The following is a 25,152-nucleotide window of genomic DNA, read 5'->3' on the forward strand; positions in this document are numbered from 1 at the left end:
AACATACATACATACATAGATGCTTCTGTATGTGGTGGGGAGAATTAGCATCTAGACAACTATACAAACCTGAATACTCCTCTCCCAAATCTCACAAAGTCGTCTGAGGTGCAATGGGAGGAAACAGATGCAGGTACTGTTCACAGGACTTCACCTGACTACTTTGAACCCATAAACATTGAATGGAAGGAGGAGACTTCCAAGTGTGATGGTTGGCTAAAAGAGGGAAGACTTGAAAAAGTCAGAGCATATCCATATTGATAAGCATCTTGCTCTCAGAGACAAAGCCAACAGGAGCTAAATATTTTATTCATCACATTCAGCCTGCAGTCAGTGGATAAAACAAATGGGATCATCGCTCTTAAGATACTGCCAGTTAAATGTGGAGAATTGAATATCATTCCTTTTCATCCAGCCTACTGCAAGAAATTATGCCAGAGATGTGTCTGACATTTGTCATCCATATAACACTTTTATTGAGCAAAGTGTTTTATAAACCTCATTTCATTCGTCCTCAGCTGGCCTTTCAGGGTGGTTATTTACATTTTATGGTTTAAAAATGCAAGCAACTTTATTGCTTAACCACTGGTCTTTACAATAATAAAAATAATAAAAGCACAGTTTGGAGCACACAACATAAAGCCTTCTTAAAAACTCATAAAAACCAGTAGTCCATTGTAATGCAGGCATACGAAGGAAAATTATGGACATGGACATGGCTACAGCAGAGAATCTATGACTACCCTTGGGACTTGAATCTGAATCTTCAGTGATCCAATTTATTGGAGGTTTTAAAGCAGAGGTTGGGTGGCCATGTGCCAGGGATTCTTTAGTTGTGCTTCCTACAAGGGGTTGGATTAAATGACCCCTGGGGTTTCTTCCAACTCTACAATTCTTTTATTCTATTAATTTTAGAGATATAGGAAGGGGTAAAATGTTTAGAATAGCTGACCTATTAAAATATTCATTTTAAAAAGGTGATGTGCCAAATATATACATATTTATATTAGCAATGAAACACCATATCAAACAGCTAATGTAGATGCAATGGCAAAAATGTTTTAACTTGCCTTTTGGAGGGTAAGCAGGAGAGCGCCAAACAGAATACATCTTGACACTGTGAGGTTACCTTTTGTTGCTTGGGGTGGGGTGGGGGTTGGACAGGTCTGGCAAATACAGGTGATATGTTGCCATAGGAACTCATTGTTAAATCACTGTCCTGAATGACTAGGCAATAATTGAAAGCAGGCAAGAGGCATGTCTCTCTCCTCACCCCTTAGCTACAGACGATGTCATCTAGCGGCTTTGAAGTGTGTGTTTAAGTAAGCACAGCCTGCAGTTAGGAATTCTGGATTCTAGAAACACAGGGTGCTGGCAGTCTCCCTCAAGATCTGGTGTGGGAGAAGTCGGGTGCTGAAGTGGTTGAGCTTTGTACAGTGGTGCCTCGCAAGACGAAATTAATTCGTTCCGCAAGTTTTTTCTTCTTGCGAGTTTTTCGTCTTGCGAAGCACGGTTTCCCATAGGAATGCATTGAAAATAAATTAATGCGTTCCTATGGAAACCGCTTGCCAGGCTGGCGGTGCGGAGAAGGGCTTTTCTCCCCACCGCAAGCCTTCAGGACAGGTACGGGAACAGAGGGGAAGGGGCGCAGTGCTTCTCCTCTGTTCCCGGGGCTTGCGGTGGGAGGAGGGTTTTTCCTCCCCACCGCCAACATTCAGAACAGCATTCTGAATGTTGGCGGTGGGAAGGAAAACCCTCCTCCCACCGCAAGTCTTCAGGACAGCTATCCGAAGGCTGGCGCGGGGAGAAGGGCTTTTCTCCCCACCGCCAGCCTTCAGAGGAGCCTTCCGAAGGCTGGCGCGGGGAGAAGGGCTTTCCGCCCCACCGCCAGCCTTCGGAGGAGGTCCAAGGACAGTGGGGAAGACGCGCTGCACTTCCCCGCTGTCCCGGAGATTTCCCTATGGGCTTTCGTCTTGCGAAGGAAGCCCATAGGGAAATTCGTTTTGCGAAGCGCCTCCAAAATGGAAAACCCTTTCGTCTAGCGGGTTTTCCGTCTTTGCGAGGCGTTCGTCTTGCGGGGCACCACTGTACTTCCACCCATGCTCAATTTGTGCAAATGCAAACATTACAAAGATCTCCTTCCTTTCTTCCATTTGTTTGACCCCATTTTTATGCAATCCAATCCACCCAACCATATACAGTGGTACCTCGGGTTAAGTACTTAATTCGTTCCAGAAGTCCGTTCTTAACCTGAAACTGTTCTTAACCTGAAGCACCACTTTAGCACCATTGCTGCTGCACCGCCGGAGCACGATTTCTGTTCTCATCCTGAAGCAAAGTTCTTAACCCGAGGTAATATTTCTGGGTTAGCGGAGTCTGTAACCTGAAGCATATGTAACCCGAGGTACCACTGTATGCGGATATGGGCAGCCATAAAAAAATTATTAATTACTTACGACTGCTAAAATGAGCTGCTATCTTCCTGGCACCTCCTTTAAGGTACATATAGAACAGAGCTAGGCCTTCCTAGAGGTAAAATAACAAATCCCCCCAATACCCCAATAGTGATATAGGGGCATTGATTTGCTATCCTCTTTTTCCTTAGCTCACGATCCACAGTGCAAGTGAAGCAAGTTGTATTTGTAGGTCTCTCGCTGCTTATTTTTTGCATGCATGGAATGTGGGAAGCACCCTTGGGTTGCTAAGGGAAACCACCATGTCTGAACATTTTGTTGGTTAGCATAAGGTTACCAGATTTTTTTCAATGAATCCGAGGACACTTTTCAACTTCAATAAATTTTGTATGGGGACTGGTTTGTAAATCCGGGGACTGTCCCCAGGAAACGGGGGCGTCTGGGAACCTTAGGTTAGCATTTATAGCAATACTTGGAGCCAAGATACTGGGGCCTTTGACTGGCACACTCATAAGACTACTACTTCAGAGCAGCTATGGGACTGAACCGGAAGGGAAGCACACAGTCCAGGGTTGGGAATTTATGAGTCTGTTCAAGCTGGAGTATGGGGGTGGCTTAAGGGGTAACAAAGGGTCATCTCGAATGAACTTTATGTAAGTTTATTTGATGTTTTCAGCAATCATAGCTCTGTGGTGGTTTGGTATAAAACATTGGCCAGAGGTTGAAGACAAATGTCTTTGTTACTGATAACTTATATATTCCCTCACATCCTTAGCCCCATACCTGGTGTTGGGGGAAGGGAGAGACAAACTGGGTGAAGAGCTAAAGATCTGTCTTGCTGACAGATTGCTCTAATAGAAGACACAGCCAAAAGATGGATTATAAGAAATGTAGTTAATCGCATATGGGTTCTACAGTGCAATATGCATCTAATTAAGGTAAAGGGACCCCTGACCATTAGGTCCAGTCGTGGCCGACTCTGGGTTTGCGGCGCTCATCTCGCTTTATTGGCCAAGGGAGCTGGCGTACAGCTTCTGGGTCATGTGGCCAGAAGCCGCTTCTGACAAACCAGAGAAGTGCACAGAAACGCTGTTTACCTATTTATCTACTTGCACTCTGACGTGCTTTCAAACTGCTAGGTTGGCTGGAGCAGGGACCGAGCAATGGGAGCTCACCCCATCGCGAGGATTCGAACCACCAACCTTCTGATTGGCAAGCCCTAGGCTCTGTGGTTTAACCCACAGCGCAACCCGCGTCCCATGCATCTAATTAGAGGCCAATAACAAAGCATGGCACAGTGAGAAAGCAGAAATCAATGAACAAAAGGTCAGACTTCCGGGACGCCGCGGCCACGGAAAGGAGCGCGAGGCAACCCTCCGGGGGAGTCTCGAACAACACGGGTCGAAATAGGGGTCACGAAGGCTCCGTGAACCCCGAAACCACAGGAGGATTATCCTGGGGGACAATGCACCCAGCGACGCTGCTTGTGCTCGCCCTGTTGCCGGCGTTTAACAGGGCTGGAGCCGCAGCGTGAGGGAAGCACCAGACCCCATGTTGTGAAGCCTCAAGCTCCGAGGGAAAGCGGCGGATCTCCAACAGCAGCTGAAAAGTTGGGAAATAGGCTAAAAATCCTGCAGACGATGCAGAGGAGATAAAAGAAAATATTGAAGAAGAATTTAACTAAAATAAAAGGAACTTTGCTGTAAGAACCCAGCGGAGACGAAACTATGGCGAAAGGAGGAGGACTCCACCACTGGCGGTAAGATAGAAAATGGAGTACAGCGAAAGGCTGGGAGAGAGGAAGTAAGAGTTAAAAACTAGCTGCTAAGTGAGGAGAAAAGAACAACCCCGGTTACAAAGTAACAAACAGGAGTGTAAAGTATAAAGAGCTGAAGGTGAGACAATAATGAAAACCTTTGACAACAGGACTCTTTAAGGAGTTAGAGGGGAAGAAAAGGAAGAGTTTCTGGTTCATTTTGCAGACGCTATAATTGACGGGTTTCCTGATACTCAACACCTGACTTTATCTCGCCTGCATATCGTTCTTCCTTATCTCTGTGGAACCTTTTACAGAGGGACTTTGAAGGAGCTAGAGAGGCTGGAAAGGAAGAATCTCTGGCACATCTGGAAGTTGTTATAATTGACGGATCTTGTGCAAAAAGGTTTTCCACCCCCAGACCCCTTGGGTGTGGTGCCTGAAGAGGGGAAGGAGGGAAGTGGAGGACAGAGCTGTGTACCCCTTTGGTTCGCAGTGCGGGCTAGGTGGTTGGGACAAAGTGTGGGCAACTCTACGTTGTGGTGGAGGAGACTCGGGCTTGGTTCCTGATATTCAACACCTGACTCTATCTTGCCTGTATACTTATTTGGATTTAAAGGGACATACGATAGAGTGGGAATAAGAGACGTCAGTAATCAGTTTTGAACATAAAGAAAATTTTGCGGTAGCTCTTCTACTCCTTTGTTTAGAAGAAGCTTTGTGGTTCACAACATATCCATCTTCAGGAATATAAGAACTTAAAAGTGAACAAAAACTTAGGTACCTGGAGACTGCCCGATCATTCGACTCTTTACCCCTGCGACATCCCCGGTGACTTACCAATTTACAGAGGTAAGCTGTGAACTGTGCTATACTATGTGAAACACGCTAGAGCTGCTACTCTCATATCCAATCTCTTTTTCGGAGACCAAAGGAGGAAATAACATTAAGTTTTTAAAAGTCTTCAAAATGACAAATGGTTCAAAGAAGGGGGTGGCAACACCAGCGGAAAGGAGACCATCGAGACAAGAAGAAGGCAAGGAGGCGAAAGAGATTAAAGACTATAGCAGTTTGATGGCTGAAATAAGAAAAGAATTTAAAAATAATGAACATTACATGGAAAGGAAATTTCTTGAAATGCAAAATACTCTGGATAAGAAACTGGAGGGAGTGGTGGGGGAACTGACAGGGAAGGTTAAAGACCTATCGGTGAGAGCTAAGGTCCTTGAGGATTCAGTGAAAAGGGTGCAAAAAGATACGAAAGACAGTAAGAAGGAGATGGACAGGATTAGAGTGGAAGTTAAAGAGATAGAAAAGGTGCAGGAAGAGTTGCTGGATAATATGGCTATGATGCAGATGAGGCAAAACCAATCCAATTTGAAACTTAGAGGTATACCTGAGAATTTAAATGAGAATATCAGAACCAAAGTGATAAAAGAGCTGGCAACTTGGTTAGATAAGAAAGAGGACGAGATAGATTATCATTTAGTAAATATTTTTAGAATTAGGTCAAAATCGATTAAAGTTAAAAAGAAAAAATTGCCAGGAGACGTAATTGTGATGTTCAACTCGTTAGAGATAAGAAATGAAATATTGAGGCAGAACCATACCAAAAGGCTATTTATTGAAGGAAACCCAATTATTTTTTTTAAAGAAATCCCTTCAAGATTTCTTCGAAGGAGAGACCCATATAAAAAATTAACAAGTCAATTGAAGAAAAATGGGATCTTGTACAGATGGGAGTTCCCGGAAGGCATTTCGTTTTACTTTAAGGAAAAAAGGTTTAAACTATCTTCCACTACAGAAATCCAGAAATTTGTAAGGAGATACGAGAAGGAGTTGGGAAAGTTGGAGGGAGAAGAGGAAAGGGGGGAACAGTTGAGGGTTGAAGAGGAAGAAGGGTGCGAGGAAGAGGAAAGAGAGGAGAACTCAGTAGAAGAAAGGGAAGAAGAAGAAAGGGAAGACAAGGAACAGTAGGTTCTATCTAGGCTAGAGAAATTAGTTAGTATAATATAGCAGATGGTTCTAAAAGCTTTAAGTTGGAATGTGAATGGGCTGAACAATAAAAATAAAAGGAATCAGGTTACACATGTACTTTCAAAAAAGAATTGGGATTTAATTTGTTTACAAGAGACGCACGTAATAAACAAACATAAAAGGGTATTAAGTAATAAGAGACTAGGATTGGATTTTGTGACCTCAGATAAGGTTAAGAAAAGAGGGGTAGTATTATATATTAAGGAAAAGTACAACCCACAATTATTGTATAAAGATGAGCAAGGGAGAGTAGTTGTAGTCCAGATGGTGTTCCATGGAGAAAAAATAATTGTGGTTGGAATATATGCTCCAAATGATAAAAAATCAGCTTTCTTTCTTGAACTAGGTAATATATTGATGGATTGGATGGATCATAAATTGATATTGATGGGAGATTTCAATGGGGTGGTGTCTCCAAATATAGACAAATTAACAAAAAGACAAGAGATGAAAGATGGTAAATTGCCGCGATCCTTTTTCGACATGGTAAACAATTTGGGATTAATTGATGCATGGAGATTTAAGAACCCCACTACGAAACAATTCACTTTTTTCTCAAACCCAAATCAAAGTTGGGGGAGAATAGATAGTATTTGGATTTCGAAGGAACTGATACGGAATTTAACTAAATCTGAAATTCAAACACGAATAATATCCGATCACAACGCGGTTACGATTGAATTAAAAGGCAAAGATGTTAAAATAGGTAGATGGAGAATGAATGAATTTCTATTTAATGATCAGAAAATTGTAAATAAGGCCATAGAAACAATTGAAGAATATTTTAAGTGGAATTTAAATGGAGAAACCCCCATAGAAACTGTGTGGGATGCAGGAAAGGCAGTTATGAGGGGATTCTTGATACAGAAAAACAGCCAATCAAGAAAAGAAAAAGAGACAAAGAAAGAAGAGACTCTATTACAGATTATGGAAAACGAAAGAAAATTAACTATTAACCCTAGCGATGAGACTATAAAACAGAATTTAAAAATATTACAAGCCAAATTCTCTACAATAATAAATCAAGAGATAGAGTGGAAAATTAAATTACTGAACCAAAAGAATTTTGAATCCGCAAATAAGATAGGGAAGTATCTAGCATGGCAAATAAGAGAAAGGAAGAAACAAAATACGATTAGTAAAATAAGAGAAGGAGAAAGAATTGTGGAAGATCCCAAAGAAATAAAAAGGATATTTCAGAAATTCTATAAGGATCTGTATAAAAGAGGAAATGAAACAGAACAAGAAATAGACCAATATTTACAAAAATACCATTTGAAACAAATCTCAAAAGAGGAAAAAGAGCTATTAGATCAGAAAATTAGTCAAGAAGAGATAAAGAAGGCAATAAAAAAGATGAAAGAGGGGAAAGCCCCGGGGCCAGATGGCCTCTCGGCCAAATATTATAAAATACTAAGTAATCAAATATCCCCAGTGTTAGGCGAGGTGATGAATAATGTATTGAGGGAAGGAAAGATTCCAAACACCTGGAAGGAAGCATATATCACATTGATCCCCAAAAAAGACGTAGATAATATGGAAGTGAAGAATTACAGGCCAATCTCATTATTAAATAATGATTATAAACTATTCGCAGATATAATGGCGGAAAGATTAAAAAAGGTCTTGATTAATAAAATACATAAAGATCAAACAGGCTTCCTTCCAGGGAGACAACTACGGGACAATGTAAGAAATCTGATAGATATTATTGAATATTTGGATATGAAAATAGATAGACAGGCCGCTCTGGTCTTTATAGATGCTGAAAAAGCATTTGACAATATTTCGTGGGACTTCCTAAGGAAAAGCTTAGAAATGATGGGAATAGGAGGAAAATTTAGAAAAGGGATAGAAGCAATATATAAGGAGCAGAAAGCAAAATTGGTAATAGATAACACCACAACGGAATATTTCAATATCTATAAAGGAACTAGACAAGGTTGCCCCCTATCCCCTTTATTATTTATAACAGTATTGGAAATACTCAATGAGAGATTGAGGAAGGCAACAGAAGTGAAAGGAATTAAGGTGGGAAAAAGGGAATATAAAATCAAAGCATTTGCGGACGACATTGTATTGACCCTAGAAGATCCAAAGGAGAGTGTCAAAGAAGCCTTACAAATAATAGAGGAATTTGGGGGTGTGGCAGGTTTTAAGGTTAATAGGAATAAAACTAAAATGTTGGTTAAAAACTTAAATAAGGAAGAGACGATGGAAGTAGAACGAAAGGCGGAAATAATGGCAGTTAAAAAAGTGAAATATCTTGGAGTGTGGATTACGGCCAAAAACCTAAATTTATATAAGGATAACTATGAGGTCACCTGGAGGAATATAAAGAAAGACATGGAAATTTGGGGGAGGATGAAACTTTCCTTTTTGGGGAGGATAGCAGTGGTTAAAATGAATATTTTGCCCAGAATGCTGTTCTTATTCCAAACTATTCCAGTAATTAAAGGTTTAAAACAATGTAAAGAGTGGCAGAAAGCCCTGGCGAGATACATCTGGCAGGGGAAAAGACCACGGATAAAAATGAAAATATTGATTGATAAAAAGGAAAGAGGGGGCTTTGCACTACCAGACCTGGGCATTTACTATGAAGCAGCATGCCTACTCTGGCTAAAGGATTGGATAAAGTTAGAGAACAGAGATTTGTTGGACCTGGAGGGTTTCAACAACTGGTATGGGTGGCATGCATACCTCTGGTATGAGAAGGTGAAGGTCCATAGGGGCTTCCTGAACCATATCTTCAGGGGACCAATATATCAGGTTTGGGAGAGAAATAAAAATCTCCTTGAAAGAAAGACCCCCTGGTGGATCTCACCAATAGAGGTTTTATCAATTAAGAAAACTAACATGGAGGGGGGAAATGCTACCTATGAAGATCTGGTAAGAAAAACGGAACAAGGACCCAAACTTAAACCTTATGAAGAGATAAAACATTTATTCATTGGTTGGTTACAATACCATCAGGTGAACGACCTACTAAAAGAGGATAAGAGGAAAACAGGCTTCGAAGATAAAAAATCAAGATTTAACATAGAGATAGTAGAAGGAAAGAACAAAATATTATCTAAAATATATGATTTGCTATTAGAATGGTACACAAAAGATGAGGAGGTGAAAGAAGTAATGATTAAGTGGGCAATTGACTTTGGGTATAATATCGATTTTGAAAAGTGGTTGGAACTGTGGAACAGTAATATTAAGTTTACGGCCTGTATGGCATTAAGAGAGAACATCTGGAAGATGATGTACAGATGGTATCTTACGCCGGCGAAATTGGCCAAAATGTACAGATTAAAGAACAGGACATGTTGGAAATGTGGTGAAGTAGAGGGAGATCTTTACCATATGTGGTGGTTATGCAGTAAGGTGAAGGTCTTTTGGGAACTAATCTACAATGAACTTAAAAAAATATTGAAATACACTTTTCCCAAGAGACCAGAGTCATTTCTGTTGGGAATAATGGATAAAGAAATAAAAAGTGAGGATAAAATAATATTCCTCTACGCCACCACAGCTGCAAGAATCCTGCTGGCACAAAATTGGAAATCGGAAACTGTACCTAGTATAAATGAATGGCAGGTTAAAATGGTAAATTACGCCGAGCTGGACAGATTAACAGGCAGATTAAGAGATCAAGATGAACAGAAATTCAAAAAAAATTGGAGTAAATTCTGGAATTATATTGGAACAGACTTATAAGATGATCTGGCAGGGAAAGGAAAACTCTTTCAGTGACAATTCTAAGATTAAAAATAAATACGTAATTATAGAATTTATTAGAAACTTACCAAAAGGGTGGAGGGAAGTCTATTTTTATGATTTTATGATTTTGTGTGTTTAATTTCTGTTTGTGTGGAAGGGGAAATGGGAATGACAATTTATGTTGACTTGTCTGTGTATACATTTGTTTGTTTTTTTTTGTTGAATATGAATAAAAATTGAATAAAAAAAAGAAAAAGAAATCAATGAACAAAAGGTTAGCAAGTGCAGGAATTACATGAACCTTGACCAAAGAAAAACTGGGCAAATCTTAACTCATCTTCCTGATGGGTTTTCAAACCTAATCACATTCTTTATTGTTGTTGTTGTTGTTTGGTCATTTAGTCATGTCCAACTCTTCATGATCCCATGGACGAGAGCAGGCAAGGCACTCCTGTCTTCCACTGCCTCCCACAGTTTGGTCAAACTCATGCTGGTAGCTTCAAGAACACTGCTGCATTCTTTAGTCAAGATTATTGTCCTCATGCTATCAGTGACAACATAATCATGTTGCAGGACATGCAACAATTGCAATAGAAAAGTTCCCTTGGTGTTTCCAGAGACCATTAACACTTTTTTTGGGGGGGGCAAGGGTCACATTCACCCTTACCCACCTCTCCAAGGGCTACATGCCGGTGGGAAAGGATCAGAGCAAAATAAAAATAAAAATAAGTGGGGTCACAAGTTCATGACCAGGAAGAAAATAAATATTCATTCATGATTGATTCATGGTTTTATACACCCCAAAGGCAGGCAGAAAAATTGTACGGCAATGAACCAATCATGCTTCAGAAAAAAATGATTTTATTCACTTTGTGTTGAATCTATTAAAAAATGGAAGAAGGCACCCATATCACAGTGGACTCGGGAACATTGATTTGGGTTTGCTAGCAGGAATGATTAATACAGGAGCGCCTAGGCCACATTCACTCAGTGCTGCAAAGTTGATAACTGGAAACAATCCAACTCAGATTCCAACACTGTAATTGACTGTGTACACTTGTACGCATTGTGAAATGCCAGCCAGCCTTGAGATAAGCCAAATTTGAACAATTCTACCCCTAGAGATTTTGTTACCTAGGTTCTGTTTATAAAGAGATGGCCTTATCTACAAAAGAGGAATTCCCAGTTATATATAACTGAAGACAGATAATAACGATACTCTACAAGGCTGATATCTTAAACCGTCATTGCCTTCTATCCTGCAGACACAATATGTTGGTTTTCAACACACTTAAGGAGCATTAAACAGTAGATCTGAATAACATTATCAACACTTAGCATTTTAGATAGCACTCTACTGCACACAAAGTACTTCATCATATACAAAATTTCAGTAACTGTTATAGACAACCCTGTGAAGCATGGCATTAGCTCACTTCATGTGTGCAAGGGGTTCCACATGAAGAAATAAACAGCAAGACTGTACTGCTGGCCCTGCTCCCAAATGTGGCTTCTCCCAACCCCATCTCTGACATCAGCACATTAGGGAAGGACATCCCATTAGGGAAGGACATCTCTCCCCCCCCCCCGTCTCACAGGGGGTGTTGCAGGGTTAAAGATTAAAGCTGAGGAGGACCATGCCCAGTGCCCTGAGCTCAATACCATCTGAACCAAGGATAACCTGGTTTACGGCTCAGCCTCTTAACCTCTGCGCCACACACCAGTTCATGTTTCAAAACAATTAAAACCTGCAACATTATCACAATAACTCTGCACTATCACAGTTAGCCGCATAAGCAGCACAGTGTTCTTAAGTTGTGTGCCAGACATTCGGAGGTGTGACCCAAATTGCGGAAAGGGAAATAAAAGTAAGATATAGCAAAACAAGTCAGAGGAACTGGCATTCTAAGGTCAAGATGCTCCCTGCTATTGGGACTCTTTGTTCCTTTTAATATTATTATTGAAGGGAAGCAGCCTATGTTTGTATTTCATCGGTCAATGCAGGCCCCGTTTTCCCTGCTGTCACCTTATCTTAAACACAGGGCAAATTGAATTTGGGAATGTGAAGCATTCTCTTGCAACACCGGAAAGGAGAATTTGGAAAGAGCAGTCAATGCTTTCAGTCTGCCTGTTACTTGGAACTATATATTTAGGGAGGTAGGTCAGGAAAAAAAGGTTCTGCGTATTTTACAAAAGGTCAGCAATTGCAAAACAAAATGAAAAAGCTGGCTGAATGCAACCTAGGTCAAGAGCCCAGTTATGAGAGACATGCATTGCAATCCATCTGCATGCAACACACCCTGTGCTTTGAGAAGCGTGTAGGCTGCACTCTTCGCCAACCTAGTGCTCTCTAGATATATTGCACAACTCCCATCAGCCCTTGCCGAAGTGGTAGTAGCCAGCAGCAAGTTATTTTAAAGAGAGACCTTCATTTGAAGGACCAGGAAGCCACGCTGGAAAGACAAGAATTCCACCCAACACACTAGAGAGTCATAACCACAGTAGCAAAGTGTTTAAGTTTATCTGCTCTCTTATCAAAGTTTCCCACCACTTACTTGCCAGCTGCTAAAGCCAAGAATTCCTGGCTGTGCAAACCACACCTATTCATATGCCATGCATTATGCAGCTCTCAATTCAAAATTACAACTGGCCAAATTCTGTTTTTGGTCACTCACCAGAGTTTCAAATGATGCTGCAAAAAATGTCTAGACATTAAGGTGCACCTTTGAAAACTTATAAAATAGCAGCTGGGGGCAGAGAGAGAGGAAATTTTTAACCCTTCTCAGCCTGTTGTGGTCCTAACAAAAATCAGCCCAAGTTTATTTACATTGGAAGTGAAGCCTCCCCTGCTGCTCAAACACACTCGCAACTGTTTAGACATTTAAAAATATTCACATTAATTGCATTCAAACAATTACCATTGCATCTAGTTTGACCCTAAGAATGTACCTAAATGCATGATTTCATAATAACTGCTCTGAAATGTTCCAGAAAGTAGTGTTTACTGACATGTGTATGTATACACACATATCACATTCTATATTCCAGCCATATTTCCCCAGTTATAAATCAAGAGCTTCTCAACATGGCCTTATAAAGGCTTCCACTCAATAAATAAACACTTAATGCAAGATTACTCATCCCACTGAAGCATTAATGCATGACAGTGATGCAAGTAGCTACTTGTTGAGTTCAACAGGTCAGTAATAGAAACCAACCAAGGTTCACAAAGAGTAGGAGACGCCCTTAAGCAAGACTTTTTTTTTGACAAGCGGTGGTGGAGAATGTGATTAAGCACTTGCCTGCAGTTTATTTCATTGCTAACATAGTAGAGGAAGAAATCTTTACAAGATTAAACATTTAGCATGATGAAGAACACTGTGCAATATACTCATATGATGCTATGGGAATGCTGGTTTATCCTAAGAAGGGTAATAATCTACTACCAATACATTTTGCACTGATAGTCCAGCAGTGGGGAACCTCCAGCCCATAAGTATAATCTGGCCTGCCACCTTTTCTTTTCAGCCCACTGGCATTGTCACAGAAGATCACACCTATTAAACAGGCCAAGATGGCAACTGTTTTGATGCACTTTTTAATATAACATTTATCTCAAATCAGCGCAATCTGTATACATATCAGCAATGACCCACATTAGTTACAAACCATGATGACAACCTAATGACTTACCTGGTAGCCACAGGTGACTAGGAATTTCATGCAGCCAAGTGAGCATGACTGCTCCATTCCTCCTCTACCAACCTACTTGGTTTCCATGTTATCCGTGGAAGAAGCAAAACCTCTTCTTCCTCTACCAGCATGGAAACCCAGAGGTCAAGCAGATAAGGAACAAAGTTTCTGCCCATTTCACTTACAAACCCACCTACTCCCTACCAACCCCCTCTCCTCCCCATTTACACCTCACCAACGCCCTCCCCTTTAAACCTTGCCAAACTCACCCTTACATCTCACCCAAATTGTGGCCTGCTCACCTTACAATTCACACAAACCCTGGCACAGGCGAGTCACAGAGGATCAGGCAGGGGAGGCTCGGCTAGCTCTCCAGTAATCATTCTGCTCTGCTGCCACTTCCCCTCTCTCTGCCTCCAGCATTGCTGAAGCCGAAATAGTGGTGTCAGTTTGAGGGGCAAGAGAGAAGGACAGTTGCTAGAGAGCTGCTCTGGCTTGTTCTGGCTACTCAGCTGGGTTGTCTACCTGCTCGTTCAGGCCATTGCCACGTTGCAGTTCACGTGGACTGCAGCCTGACGACATCCTTACACTTCTATTTATATAGAAAAATGTACAAGGCTGCATAAGGGAGCACATCATTTGGAACTAGGCAAACAACTTTTGAAAAGGGAGGGAATTGAGACCAGCAGAGCTGCCAAATCAGCCTCAGAGCCCAAAACCAGGGTGATGGGTGGTGTAAAAGCTGCCTGGTAAATCTAACAGGAAAAGTATAAAAAGAAACTTTCTCCTTTGTCTTGGTCACTGCATAGAGTTCTAAACAGGCTTAGAAATTTTGCATTGAGAAAAGGATTTTAAACAAGCAATTTCAGAATCAACACAGAAAATCCATGAATGAAAAGAGACCTCTGCTCAGGGAGCTGAAAGAAGTAAATGAAAAAGCACCAAACAAGGCATCTCTTCAGACCAGGCACAAAATACATAGGAACATGCTCAAGAGGTAAACTTTGCTGATTCAGTAAATGGATTGTAGAGCTGGAGCCAACAGTGACACACAGCAGACCAAGCCAAGCCAGGAGACCCAAGATAACAACAAAAACCTGAAGGTAATGGAAGCTGCATGCACTGAGCACTCCAAGTTAGAACAAGGAAGGAAAAGAAGAAAAGAAGTGGGTATCGAACTGCAATCTAGGATTTCAGATACAGTCAGCAGGAAGCTTGACAAACTGGCTCAGACAAGAAAAGCAACAGACACAGAAGACTACGCTCCACATCTTCCACAGCTTTTATATCGATCTCTGCTTCCTGACATCTGATCCAGATGATGAGATTTTTGGCAAAGCAAGCAACTGTACATTTGTAAATGGGCAGAAAATGCTGCCCGATACACAAAAAGATAGAAGTCTGTGGCTTGTGTTTGCATGGGTATTTGTTCCAACCAAAATCAAAGGGGACTGTGTACATATTGTTCAGTCCGATTTTGTGGGAGAAAAGTCCCATTGAACACAATGGAGTTTATTTCCAAGTAGCCATGTACAAGACTGGAACACATCAGTTCCCACACAGAACATGTATAATTCTCCTTTTAGGTTTTCCTTTTCCTTTTTTAGTGTTTCCTTACTTTTGAACTACTCAGCCCAACGTCAAATGCAAGTTCAGCAGAAACCCTCTTAGTTTCTGTACAAATCAACAAAGATTTCTGTTGGGAATCTAGGGTGAGATACCCATGTAGAGAAAGTTGCCCCAAGTGCTGGTCACCACACAGAAGCAGCTTAAGGTCCAAATGCCACTCCCCCTCTCCTGCCAAGCCCGGCTGCTCATAGGAGCCAACTCCTAGATGCTGAGGGGTCTTCATCCCCAATAAAATAATTGAGGGTGCCCCCCAAAGCTCATGGGAATTGCCATTCACACAATGTGTGTGCACTGTGTCATGTGATTGATTATGTGGGGTGGGGCTTACCTAGACCCTCCAATATTTTATTCTAGTTGGCACCCCTGCAGCCGCTTAAAACTCCTCTGCCTTCCCCTACCAAACTGAAGGATGTGAGACAAGAAACCAGTTCAACTGGAGAAAGAGAAACTAGGGGCATCTGCAAGGGACAATAAGTGGATAGAAAAGGGGGAAAACACCTACTGATTCTCCCTACCATCACAGTTACCTCAGCAAACACAAGTTCAGGAAACATACTCTTCCTGTGGCAATAGGCAATTCCATCATGACAAGACAGATGGAATACTCATTTTGAAAGTTATCAAGTGACATTTGGGAGATCAATCCAAAATTATCTGAGCAGACAGTTTTTGTTTTTGAACATGGTTGACATATCACAACCTATGGAAGTTGTATATATTTTGTTTCATTGTCCTCCACTAGCCTTAGTAAAGCCTGTAGCTTTTAAGACATTCACATTGTAAAATGATGCAATAAAATTCATTTCCATTAATGTGCCACATCTTTTCTTCAGGCAGGGGCGAAACCTGGCTTTATTTCACCCAGGTCAAATACCCAGTTTGGCACACTCCCTCTCCCCACACACACTTGTGTACACACGCACACAGGCTGGGAGCCTCAATACCCCTGGAGACTTCACCTAGGACAAAAAACCTGGCTACCCCCCCCCCAGCTATGGGTCTGCTTCAGGTATCAGGTGTATGCCTGTGCTAGCTAGGAAACACACTGAGAAGCCTGGAGCAGATCAACCATCATTGGGTCCAGTGTACCTGATAGGTCTATCCTTTAAAAATCTGTGCTGCCAAATTCCATTTAGCAGAATCAAACACAAAACTCCTCACCTCCTGTTGCAAAAAACAAAGCAGTGCACGTGATGTTGAAGCCCAAGCAACAAAGTGGAGAAGTTTATGCTTCGTTCATCTTCATGTTATAAAGTTTATTTTAGCACACATCAAGAGAAACAAAGACACTTCCTGAACATGAACATTTCCTTTCTACCATTTATAGCACCAGGGGCATAAAGGATGAACTGGGAAATATATTTGGACGTGAGCTTTCAAACAAGTACAAAACTGACTAGCCTGTTCTTTATCAAAGCCCATAAAGTTTGAGATGCAGCCTTGTAAAAGGTGATGCACTTACTGGGACTGAAAACCCTTCCTGTTACGGCAGTTCTTGGGACTACTCAGTCTGTCATTTCTGGCAAGGAAAAAGCAGCAAACAGAGGAAGCAAGTGCCCTCTACCCCATAAAAACCTGTGTTTTGAAATAATCTGAATGCATTTCACAAACATCTGGAAACTGAGGAACACTTTTTGCTCAATTAAAACCAAGAAGCACACTTCACTCTTACATCCCCAAAGATTTACTTTTAGAAAATACAACAATACTTCAGATTCCATGACAGACACAGCAAGGTCTAGCCACTCAGCATCACTTCTTTGGCTCAGAGGATTTTTGTGGGAGCTACTGTGTGCCAGGGCAAAGCGAGGGGGAGGGCAGGAAATGCTGCCATGTGATTTCTGCTCCTCATTAGATCTGAATGTGTTATTATTGTAAGAATCTCTTATAAGATGCTTTGAGAGCATCTCGTGTGTTATAAGCATTCGGAACAAAAACACATAGGATTTGTCTATGCTCTAAAGAACCCAATATCCTATGCTCCTGTATATGCGTAACTAGTCGCAGGGGCGAAAGAAAGTAGGCTTTATTTCACCCAGGACAAAGACCCATTTTGGCATCCCCTTGCACATTTGCATACGCAAACACAGCCTGGTAGCCTCAGTGGCACCCCTCTGGAGGCTCCACCTGAGGGAAAACACCTGGCAAGCCCCCCCCCAGCTACGGCTCTAACCTGTCAGCTTTCTTCACAATAAACTGGGGTGAAGGGCAATTTAAAGTGTAGTAAAGGCAGGTAGGAGAGGATGCTGAACCCTTCACCACCACACCCTTTTGGAAAAACAATTTCACCCCAAAAATGAGGGAAGGAGACATGGAATTTGGGCAAAGAAAGTGCCCTGTTCCACTCTTCCTTGGGTCAGACTTTAACACACCCACCCCCATGTAGGAAAATCGACACAACCCACATTCTGGTGCACAGCTTGCTCCTGACATGAAGGTGCAAGAGACAGGCTGCTGTGCTGCAGCAGCAAGAGTTACAGGATTAACCATCACATGCAATGCAGCAGAATTACTCACCCAACTAGCAAAAACCAAACAGAAGCAGAAAAGACCAGAGATCAGCAATTCATGCATAGATGCATCTGGCATCTCCTCTCTCCTGAGCTGGTTTCTCCAGGCTCTCATTTTATTTATATATTTGCTCCTGGTGCGCAGGCAATTCTTACAAGTACACAAGTGTGCCAAGGCACACAATTCAGAACTACAGTAGTGATCTAAGGGAACTGGGATTTAAGGGCCGAGCTAGTCATTTGGCAGGACAACTGGCCCTGGGAATCCGAGTCTTTGTCACTCACCTAAGAACTGGCAGAAAGAGAAAATGAGATTTGGAGAGAAGGCAGCTATTTAATCTCCAACAAGTGTGCAACCGTCTGCCTTGGGAAGGGGTGGGATTCACTGGTGGTAAGGCTGGTGAGCCACCTGTCAGGGATTTGTAATGCCCTGCATTACAGTTCCTGCATCAAATGGGGGGTTGGGCTAGATGACCCCCAGCACACTCTTTCCAACTTTAAGATTCAAACCTTTTCCTGCATCCCACTTCATCTTACTCCCTCGGAGATGCATCAACTGAAGAATTGTTCAGGTGCAGAAAAGGGCAAGGAGCCCTTCCCTGCTTCCAAATCAGCCTTTATCCACTCTAAGGGCTCGTCCACACTTCTGTTTGTCCTGTGCCAAGAAAGAATGGGGCGGAGACATTTTCTGTTTGCCCTGCTGCTTTCCCCAGAAAAGCCCACTCTTTAACATTGAATCAGATCAAGCATCACTCCATGGAAAATCCCACTGGATTCGGTGAAAAAGATTGGGTTTTCCCAGGAGAAACTGGCAGGACAAGCTGGAGTCCCAAATTGCACTCTTTTCTCTAGCTGTGGCCCCCAAGTACCGTACTTTTCGCTCTATAGGACGCACTTTTCCCCCTCCAAAAATTAAGGGGAAATGTGTGTGTGTCCTATGGAGCAAATGCAGGCTCCTTGGCTTCAGCGATAGCAACGCGAAGCCTCCGAAGCACAGAGGGAGTGCTGCCTCCGCACTCCGGAGGCTTCACGTTGCTTTCGCTGAAGCTTGGAGAGCGAGAGGTGTCGGTGCGCACCCACCCCTCTTGCTCTCCAGGATAGCCGCCTGAAGCCTTCGGAGCACAGCGCGAGTTCCCACTGCGCTCTAAAAGGCTTCAGGTTCCTTTCGCTGAAGTCAGGGGAGTCTTGCTCTCTCAGCTTCAGCAAAAGGAACCCAAAGCTTCCGGAGCACAGCGAGAACTCAGGGAGGTCCCGCTGCACTCCGGAGGCTTCAGGTTCCTTTTGCTGAAGCTGGGAGAGCAAGACTCTCTTGGCTTCAGCAGAGAGGGAGAGCTGCGCAGCACCCCTTCAACCAAGTGGGAGGAGAAATGGGAGGAGAAATTGAAGGGGCTGAAGGGGCGCTGAGCAGAGAGGGGGAGATTTTTTTTCTTGTTCTCCCCCTCTAAAACAAGGTGCGTCCTATGGTCAGGTGCATCCTATAGAGCGAAAAATATGTTACATCTTTTGCTGTAGCTAACAGAGAAGCAGCAGTGGGAGGGAGAGGAGATGAAAAGCGATAGGTTGGAGGGAAAGAGCAAGCACCTACCCTTTTCAGGCGTTCAGTAGAGAGACAGGATCCCAGCCATAGGTCTCTAACAAATGTTTAAGTTGGCCCTACTATGGTTTGGATGGGTCTTGACCAACACATTACCATGCAGGACTGAGTTTATGAATTTGTTTGTTTGTTTGTTTGTTTGAGTTAAGGATTCATGATTCTCATATGCACATCCACAAAATATTATTATTACCCCTACGGAAAGGAGGTTAAAAACGTGAATCAGCAAAGGAAGTGGGATGGATCACAGTATTCATGAAACTTTGCATGTTTTGCCCAAGGTATAAGCCTGAAAGAGCATGTGTTAGTAAGTCATATGTGCCTCATAGTTCTGACTTCAGATTTACAGTGCAGGAACCTTGTTGTCAAATGTCACAGCAACACTGGAGACAAAGTTAACTTTTCAGAGCAGCCAAACTAGTCAGATTGCTTTGAGTAAGCATTTGTTTTGTTGTATCCTATACTTTACTTTTTAGAAGTATTTTTTTTTTGTAGCAGGCCAAGCTACAGTAAGTTAAACAAACACATACTCAGATGAACACTCTCCTTTTTCCTCCCAGATTTACACTCCAGTCAAGATTATGGAATAATTTCTCTTTCAATGAAGACAATGCCCACATTCATTCATTTTGGCAAGGCGGCGATGCTACTGAGTTTTTCACTTGTCGCCTAAGCTTCACATAAATAGATCTGAATGTCAGATCCAGAAAACAATGAATTCTTCCCTCCCCAGGTTTGCAATGGTTTTTATCTTTCTAGATCCAGTCCTCTGTTGAGATGTGATGAAATCTTTGGAAAGAAGGGTTGCCTCTGTTACGGTATCTGTGTGACTAAATGCAGTCTAAGCTCTGTTAACCCATTCAGGCTTGACACTGTCCACTGGACTGCAATGATAGACACCTTCCTATGAACAAGCTGAAGGGATTGCTGTACAAGATGCAAGAGGACACACTGCTGTGGGTGGGTGGGGGAAAATGTTGAGAGACTTAATTTAGCCTTCGAAATAGTGATTCCTCCAAGATTCAGATAAGCAAACTGCTATTTTGGGAAACATTGGTCATATCCACATCATACATTTAAAGCACACTCTTATTTAGCAATCACAGTCTCCTTGCAATAATCGTAGGAACTGTAGTTTGTTAAGTCACAGACTAACAATTTCCAGCAACCTTAACAAAATAAAGTTACCTGGATTATCCAACTGTTAAAGTGGTATAACAGCATTTTCAATGTACCATGGGGATCTGACCACTGGGCTTAAATACACACACACACACACCCAAGGAACATGCAAAAAAACCCTCAATTTTCTGATTCCACTCAGGAGATATATGATCTGCATTTCAAATGAACACACACAAGTCCTAGAAGTGAACTTGGCAATTTATTTAAAATGTATCTCTCCCACTTAAAGCAAATGCATAATTCTGAGTTTCAAGTGGAGTGCTTTACTGTTATTGGCCTGACAGTCATTCAGTATTTGCCCAATATCATGTTTCTTTAAATTTCTCTACAACAAGAAGCAACAATATTTATTTTGCAACAGTCAAATTCAGAACCTTTTGGGAAAGGAACACTCTTAATTCTGCACTTCCCCAAATTTCAATGCAGATTCATTAGGTAAGTATAGAAAGTTGTGTTCGAGGATACTTCCACAACAGGTAGAATAGTCATGCTTTGTCAATACACTTTTTATGGAGGATCTACCAGAGAGATAGTTTCCACATAACACTAAGCCAAATCATGGCAAAACACAAATCTAAGGGTTCCTGGAGAGAACACAGTCACTCCTTCCCTATTCCCTCTGCTGCTGAGAGTTATGATTTGGATTAGCATGCCATCCAAACCTGGGCTCGTGGTTTGTTTCCTCCAGACAAACAGAGCTGTATACCCAAGAATAAACCCTGGTTACAGCTCATGGTTTGTCTATATCATGGGTAGGCAAACTAAGGCCCATGGGCCGGATCAGGTCCAATTGCCTTCTGGATCCGGCCCACGGATGGTCCAGGAATCGCCACGTGGATCGCCAGCGAACACGTTCTCCCTCTCTCTCCCTCACATAGCGGCAGTGGCGGAAACTCCTCCCTCCCTCCACCTGGCTTCTCCCCGCCACGCCTAGAGGAGTAAGAGGGCTGGACTTTGTTGGTGCCAGCAGCAGCGCCGTTTTAAGCAGCCCCTCTCTGGAGCCCTTTCGCGCATTCTCATCGTCCCTCTGCTGACACCAGCCCCTGCCAGACACAGGTAAGCAGCCACCAGGGCTCGTAGTGCTCTTGCATCAATCCCCCCCCCAAATACAGCCCAGCCCCCCGCAAGGTCTGAGGAACAGTGGACCAGCCCCCTGCTGAAAACGTTTGCTGACCCCTGGTCTATATCTTCCCAGGGAACCATAGGATTGGGCCCTGAATCAACTTTTTCTTTTGCATTAAAATGCCATTTTGTCTTAATCTTTTTTTTAAAGGTTCATGCAGAAGCACTTAAATCGATTAAGCCCTTCAGTTGGTGCTATTTTAGCACCATGCTAAATTTTTCCTTTTGCAAATATTTTAGAGTACCTTTAAGACAATCCAAAGAAAGCACACAATGACAATGCATAAATAAAAAGTGCTTTAGCACAAATTAAAATTGATTCAATTTTTTTTAAAAGCATGCTCAGAGTTGCTTTTTCCCTACTCAAACTGTTATGTCACACGCACTCGTACAGATGGAACATAGTGGGATGCACACACACAAAGTGTTATCCTCCATATTCCCTGAAACATAGAAAGTTAACAACAATTACACATAGAGCAATGATTGGGAAGCACAAAGTTCTGCCAGTTTGGAAGCAGCTTCAATAAAGAGCTTTCTAATCTCTTTCACAGCACAACCCCCCAGAAGTGAATAGGAGTTGAACAAGAATTTATTTAAGCAGTTCAAAGTAGTTTCAATAGTGCTTGCCTAGCAAAACTTCCCTGGTGGTTTGCATGTCCAAAGTCTGCTGGCAAGAATGACCCATAGTTTAAAAAACTATTGGAACCCCGTTTTTGAAGCTACATACAAGATGCTTCTTCACACAGTGAAAATAAGACTCATCTATAATATTCAAGCAGAGAAAATTATGGACTTAAACAAGTTACCTATTTAATGGTGTCATATATATATATATCCCTTACTCCAGAGTGCAAAGCTGTCTTTTATCCATTAACTAACAGAAATGTTGGAATCCCACTTTTGTGTCAACAGACACAAAAGCATCTGCCAGTCACAAATACCCCTGTGAAGCAATGTGACAATGCTACTGCCATTTTCAGTGGGTGTTTTCTAAAAGGCTGGGGTAGGATTTAGGGAGCCTGATTTGCAATGAAAGGACTTGGCTGCCAAATTCCAAGGAGAGGGAGGGAGGATGGGGAGAGAGAGAGAGACAGAGAGAGAGAGGCACTGTTCAGTCATGGTTCTGGAATGCTTTCTTGCTCCTAAGCTATTAGCACAACCTCCTTCCCACCCCAATATAAATGTCCGAAAGTGAGCTAAGCAAGCATTTAAAGGACACAGGGAATCACTGTCCACATCACATGGCAAGCCAGTTTCACAGGAATCCTCAAACAAGGAAATGCAACAGCCACACAGAAAGGTATGCAGCAAACAGGGAATGAGGAGCAGGGGTGAAAAAGAAATAATCACAGTGCCTGTTTGGTTCAAACCAAATTCTCCATATCTGAATATGCTGTTCACATTAAGCACCCTTTAACAAAACCATCCTTTGGCGAGTATATATGAACACAAAAAGCAGGCAGCAGTTAGAAAATGTGCTACAGTACTTTTCTTCCCTGACACAATGTTCACTTTTTTTTTCTTATCAGAGCTCCCACCCATCCTCAGTTACTCACTAGCAGTTGTGCTTTTCCAACTTCCTCCCAACAGATTCAGCCCATCCCAATTCCTGTCCAAATCAGTGAAGAGAAATTCTTCATCTACTGAACGCAAGGAATGATGAACAGGATTCACATTTTAAAACATCATTCTGGGAACATGACAAAATAATGGAATTAAAATGGCAACCAATCAAATGGAATTATTAATCAGAGCCAGGGTTCAGCGCCTAAATCTGTGAAGTAGTAACAAAAACGAGAGTGTGCCTTACAGCATGCAAAGATTAATGTGACTCACTGACATGGAAAAGGTATTTAGGCTTCACTTTCAAGGCCAGAGCAGAGAACAGTTCCCAGCTAGGCTCAAGGCACAACACCTTGCCTTTAGAGATCAAAAAATAACTCTTCACAATTTTTGCCTTATGCTTAGCAAATGAGGTGAGGCGAGGTACTACAAACAGAGCCTTTTCTGGGGTGGCCCCTATATGGCTCAATGACTTGCGTTGCTTTCCATTGCTTTTGAAAGTAGGCTTTTGAATGAAGAAGCCTTTTTACTCCTCCAGGCATTTAGGGTTGGGGGGGCACACAAGGTGTTCAGTCCATCTCACCACTGTTTTTAAGATTCTGTGGGAATAAGAAATGTGTTTCATCTGTTAAAGTTACTTTCAAATAAATTACCTCTCCACGGCACAAGCCTAGATCACTTCACACCTTCCAACCCACATAGGAAAAAAATCCCAGCAGCTACCCCCAGTTCTCCCCATTGCTCACTGGATCCTGTACACTGAAACTGCATGTGCCCTCCTCCCCCATGCAAAGGACACAGTATCACACCCACGTGCATTCAGATCGTCCATTAACCTGAAATAACTAGGCAACCCTCACTTGCTCCACTCCACCTCTGCTAACCACCCTGATAGCAAATACCATGGCAGAGATTTAAAGGATGACTAAGGCTACAAGGCTAGCCGCGGTTACTAAGGAGTAAGTCTCATCGAACTCAGTGGGACTTGCTCGCGACGACGACACTGCTCTCCCCCGCATTCACGTGAAACGAAACCCCATTCAACAGCGGGGTCTACTTTTGAGTAAGCATGCCTAACGATTTGGGTTGGGTTCCTTCCGAGGGCTGACTTGAACCTGCCCCATGTATATATCTACAGATATGGAGAGATACATACCGCACTCCCCAAACCTGCTACCCCACCCCGCCTTCTTGCGCGCGCCCCTCTCGCTTCCTCCAGCCCCGCCAACTCCTACCACGCCTTTCCCCTTTAGCTCCACTCCTATTCAAGCCAGGCGACTTTAGGGTCACGCTCACTAACCTACGGGAAAGGCGCTCCGGGCCGGGCCGCCAAACCGATCCCGAGCTTCCCTCCTCGCCTTGCCAGCTACCTTAAAGCGGAGTCAGGCTCCGGCCGCCGCGCTCCCTGGCCTCTCGGTCCGTCCCGACTAAGCGCGAGCCTTCGGAGAGCGGAGAGGCGGGACCGGGCTCGCTTGGTGGGGCTGACACAGCCGCTGAGGCCGCCTCCCGGCCCGCCTCGGGGAGGGGCCGCCGGGAGAGGGTCGCGCCGCCCGGTGTTGCGGCTGGAAGTGGCCGGGCGGGCGCGCAGAGGCGCCTTCTCGAGGGGTCGCTGTTGCGAGAGCATCAGGGCGCGCGGAAGCTCGCCTCCTCTGAGCATACGCAGAGCGCGCTTCCCCACCCCGCGATCTCTAGAGTAGTAGCGGACTCGAGAGGGGACGTGGATCCCAAGCAGGGCGGGGGCCTCGGCTCGACGTTTCTGGGGAGAAGTGAACCATTGCTGGCGGGAGAGCCGCCCTTCAGTCCCGCAGCTGGTGAGATGTCCCTGGGAGCCGCGCATGGGCGTAGCCAGGATTTATTGGAGGGGGGGGGAGAGAGGCAGAACTGAGTTATCTGCAATGCCATTGGTCAGTTAGTTAAGTATTTTTATTTGTAGGC

At 43.1% G+C, this 25,152-nt stretch overlaps 1 protein-coding gene across 3 annotated transcripts in view; it reads right to left on the bottom strand.

Moving 5' to 3' along the window:
- RHOC (ras homolog family member C) overlaps nt 1-24,741 on the bottom strand; it is a 37,764-nt gene extending 13,023 nt beyond the window's left edge. Inside the window, exon 1 of one of the 3 annotated variants that reach the window (XM_082227677.1) lies at nt 24,588-24,741. Coding sequence is in view for 1 of the 3 variants with exons in the window: in XM_082227676.1 (XP_082083802.1) it covers nt 1,071-1,110 (40 nt within the window). In the remaining 2 variants the exon portion in view is untranslated. Of the gene's footprint in view, nt 1-1,070; nt 1,163-24,517 lie in introns of those variants that run through there. The other 2 variants (XM_082227678.1, XM_082227676.1) reach the window with 2 other exon arrangements.
- Between the last annotated feature and the right edge of the window lie 411 nt (nt 24,742-25,152).

This window comes from Podarcis vaucheri (assembly GCF_965113315.1).
Source record: "Podarcis vaucheri genome assembly, chromosome: 6".
Taxonomy (NCBI): Eukaryota; Metazoa; Chordata; class Lepidosauria; order Squamata; family Lacertidae; genus Podarcis; species Podarcis vaucheri.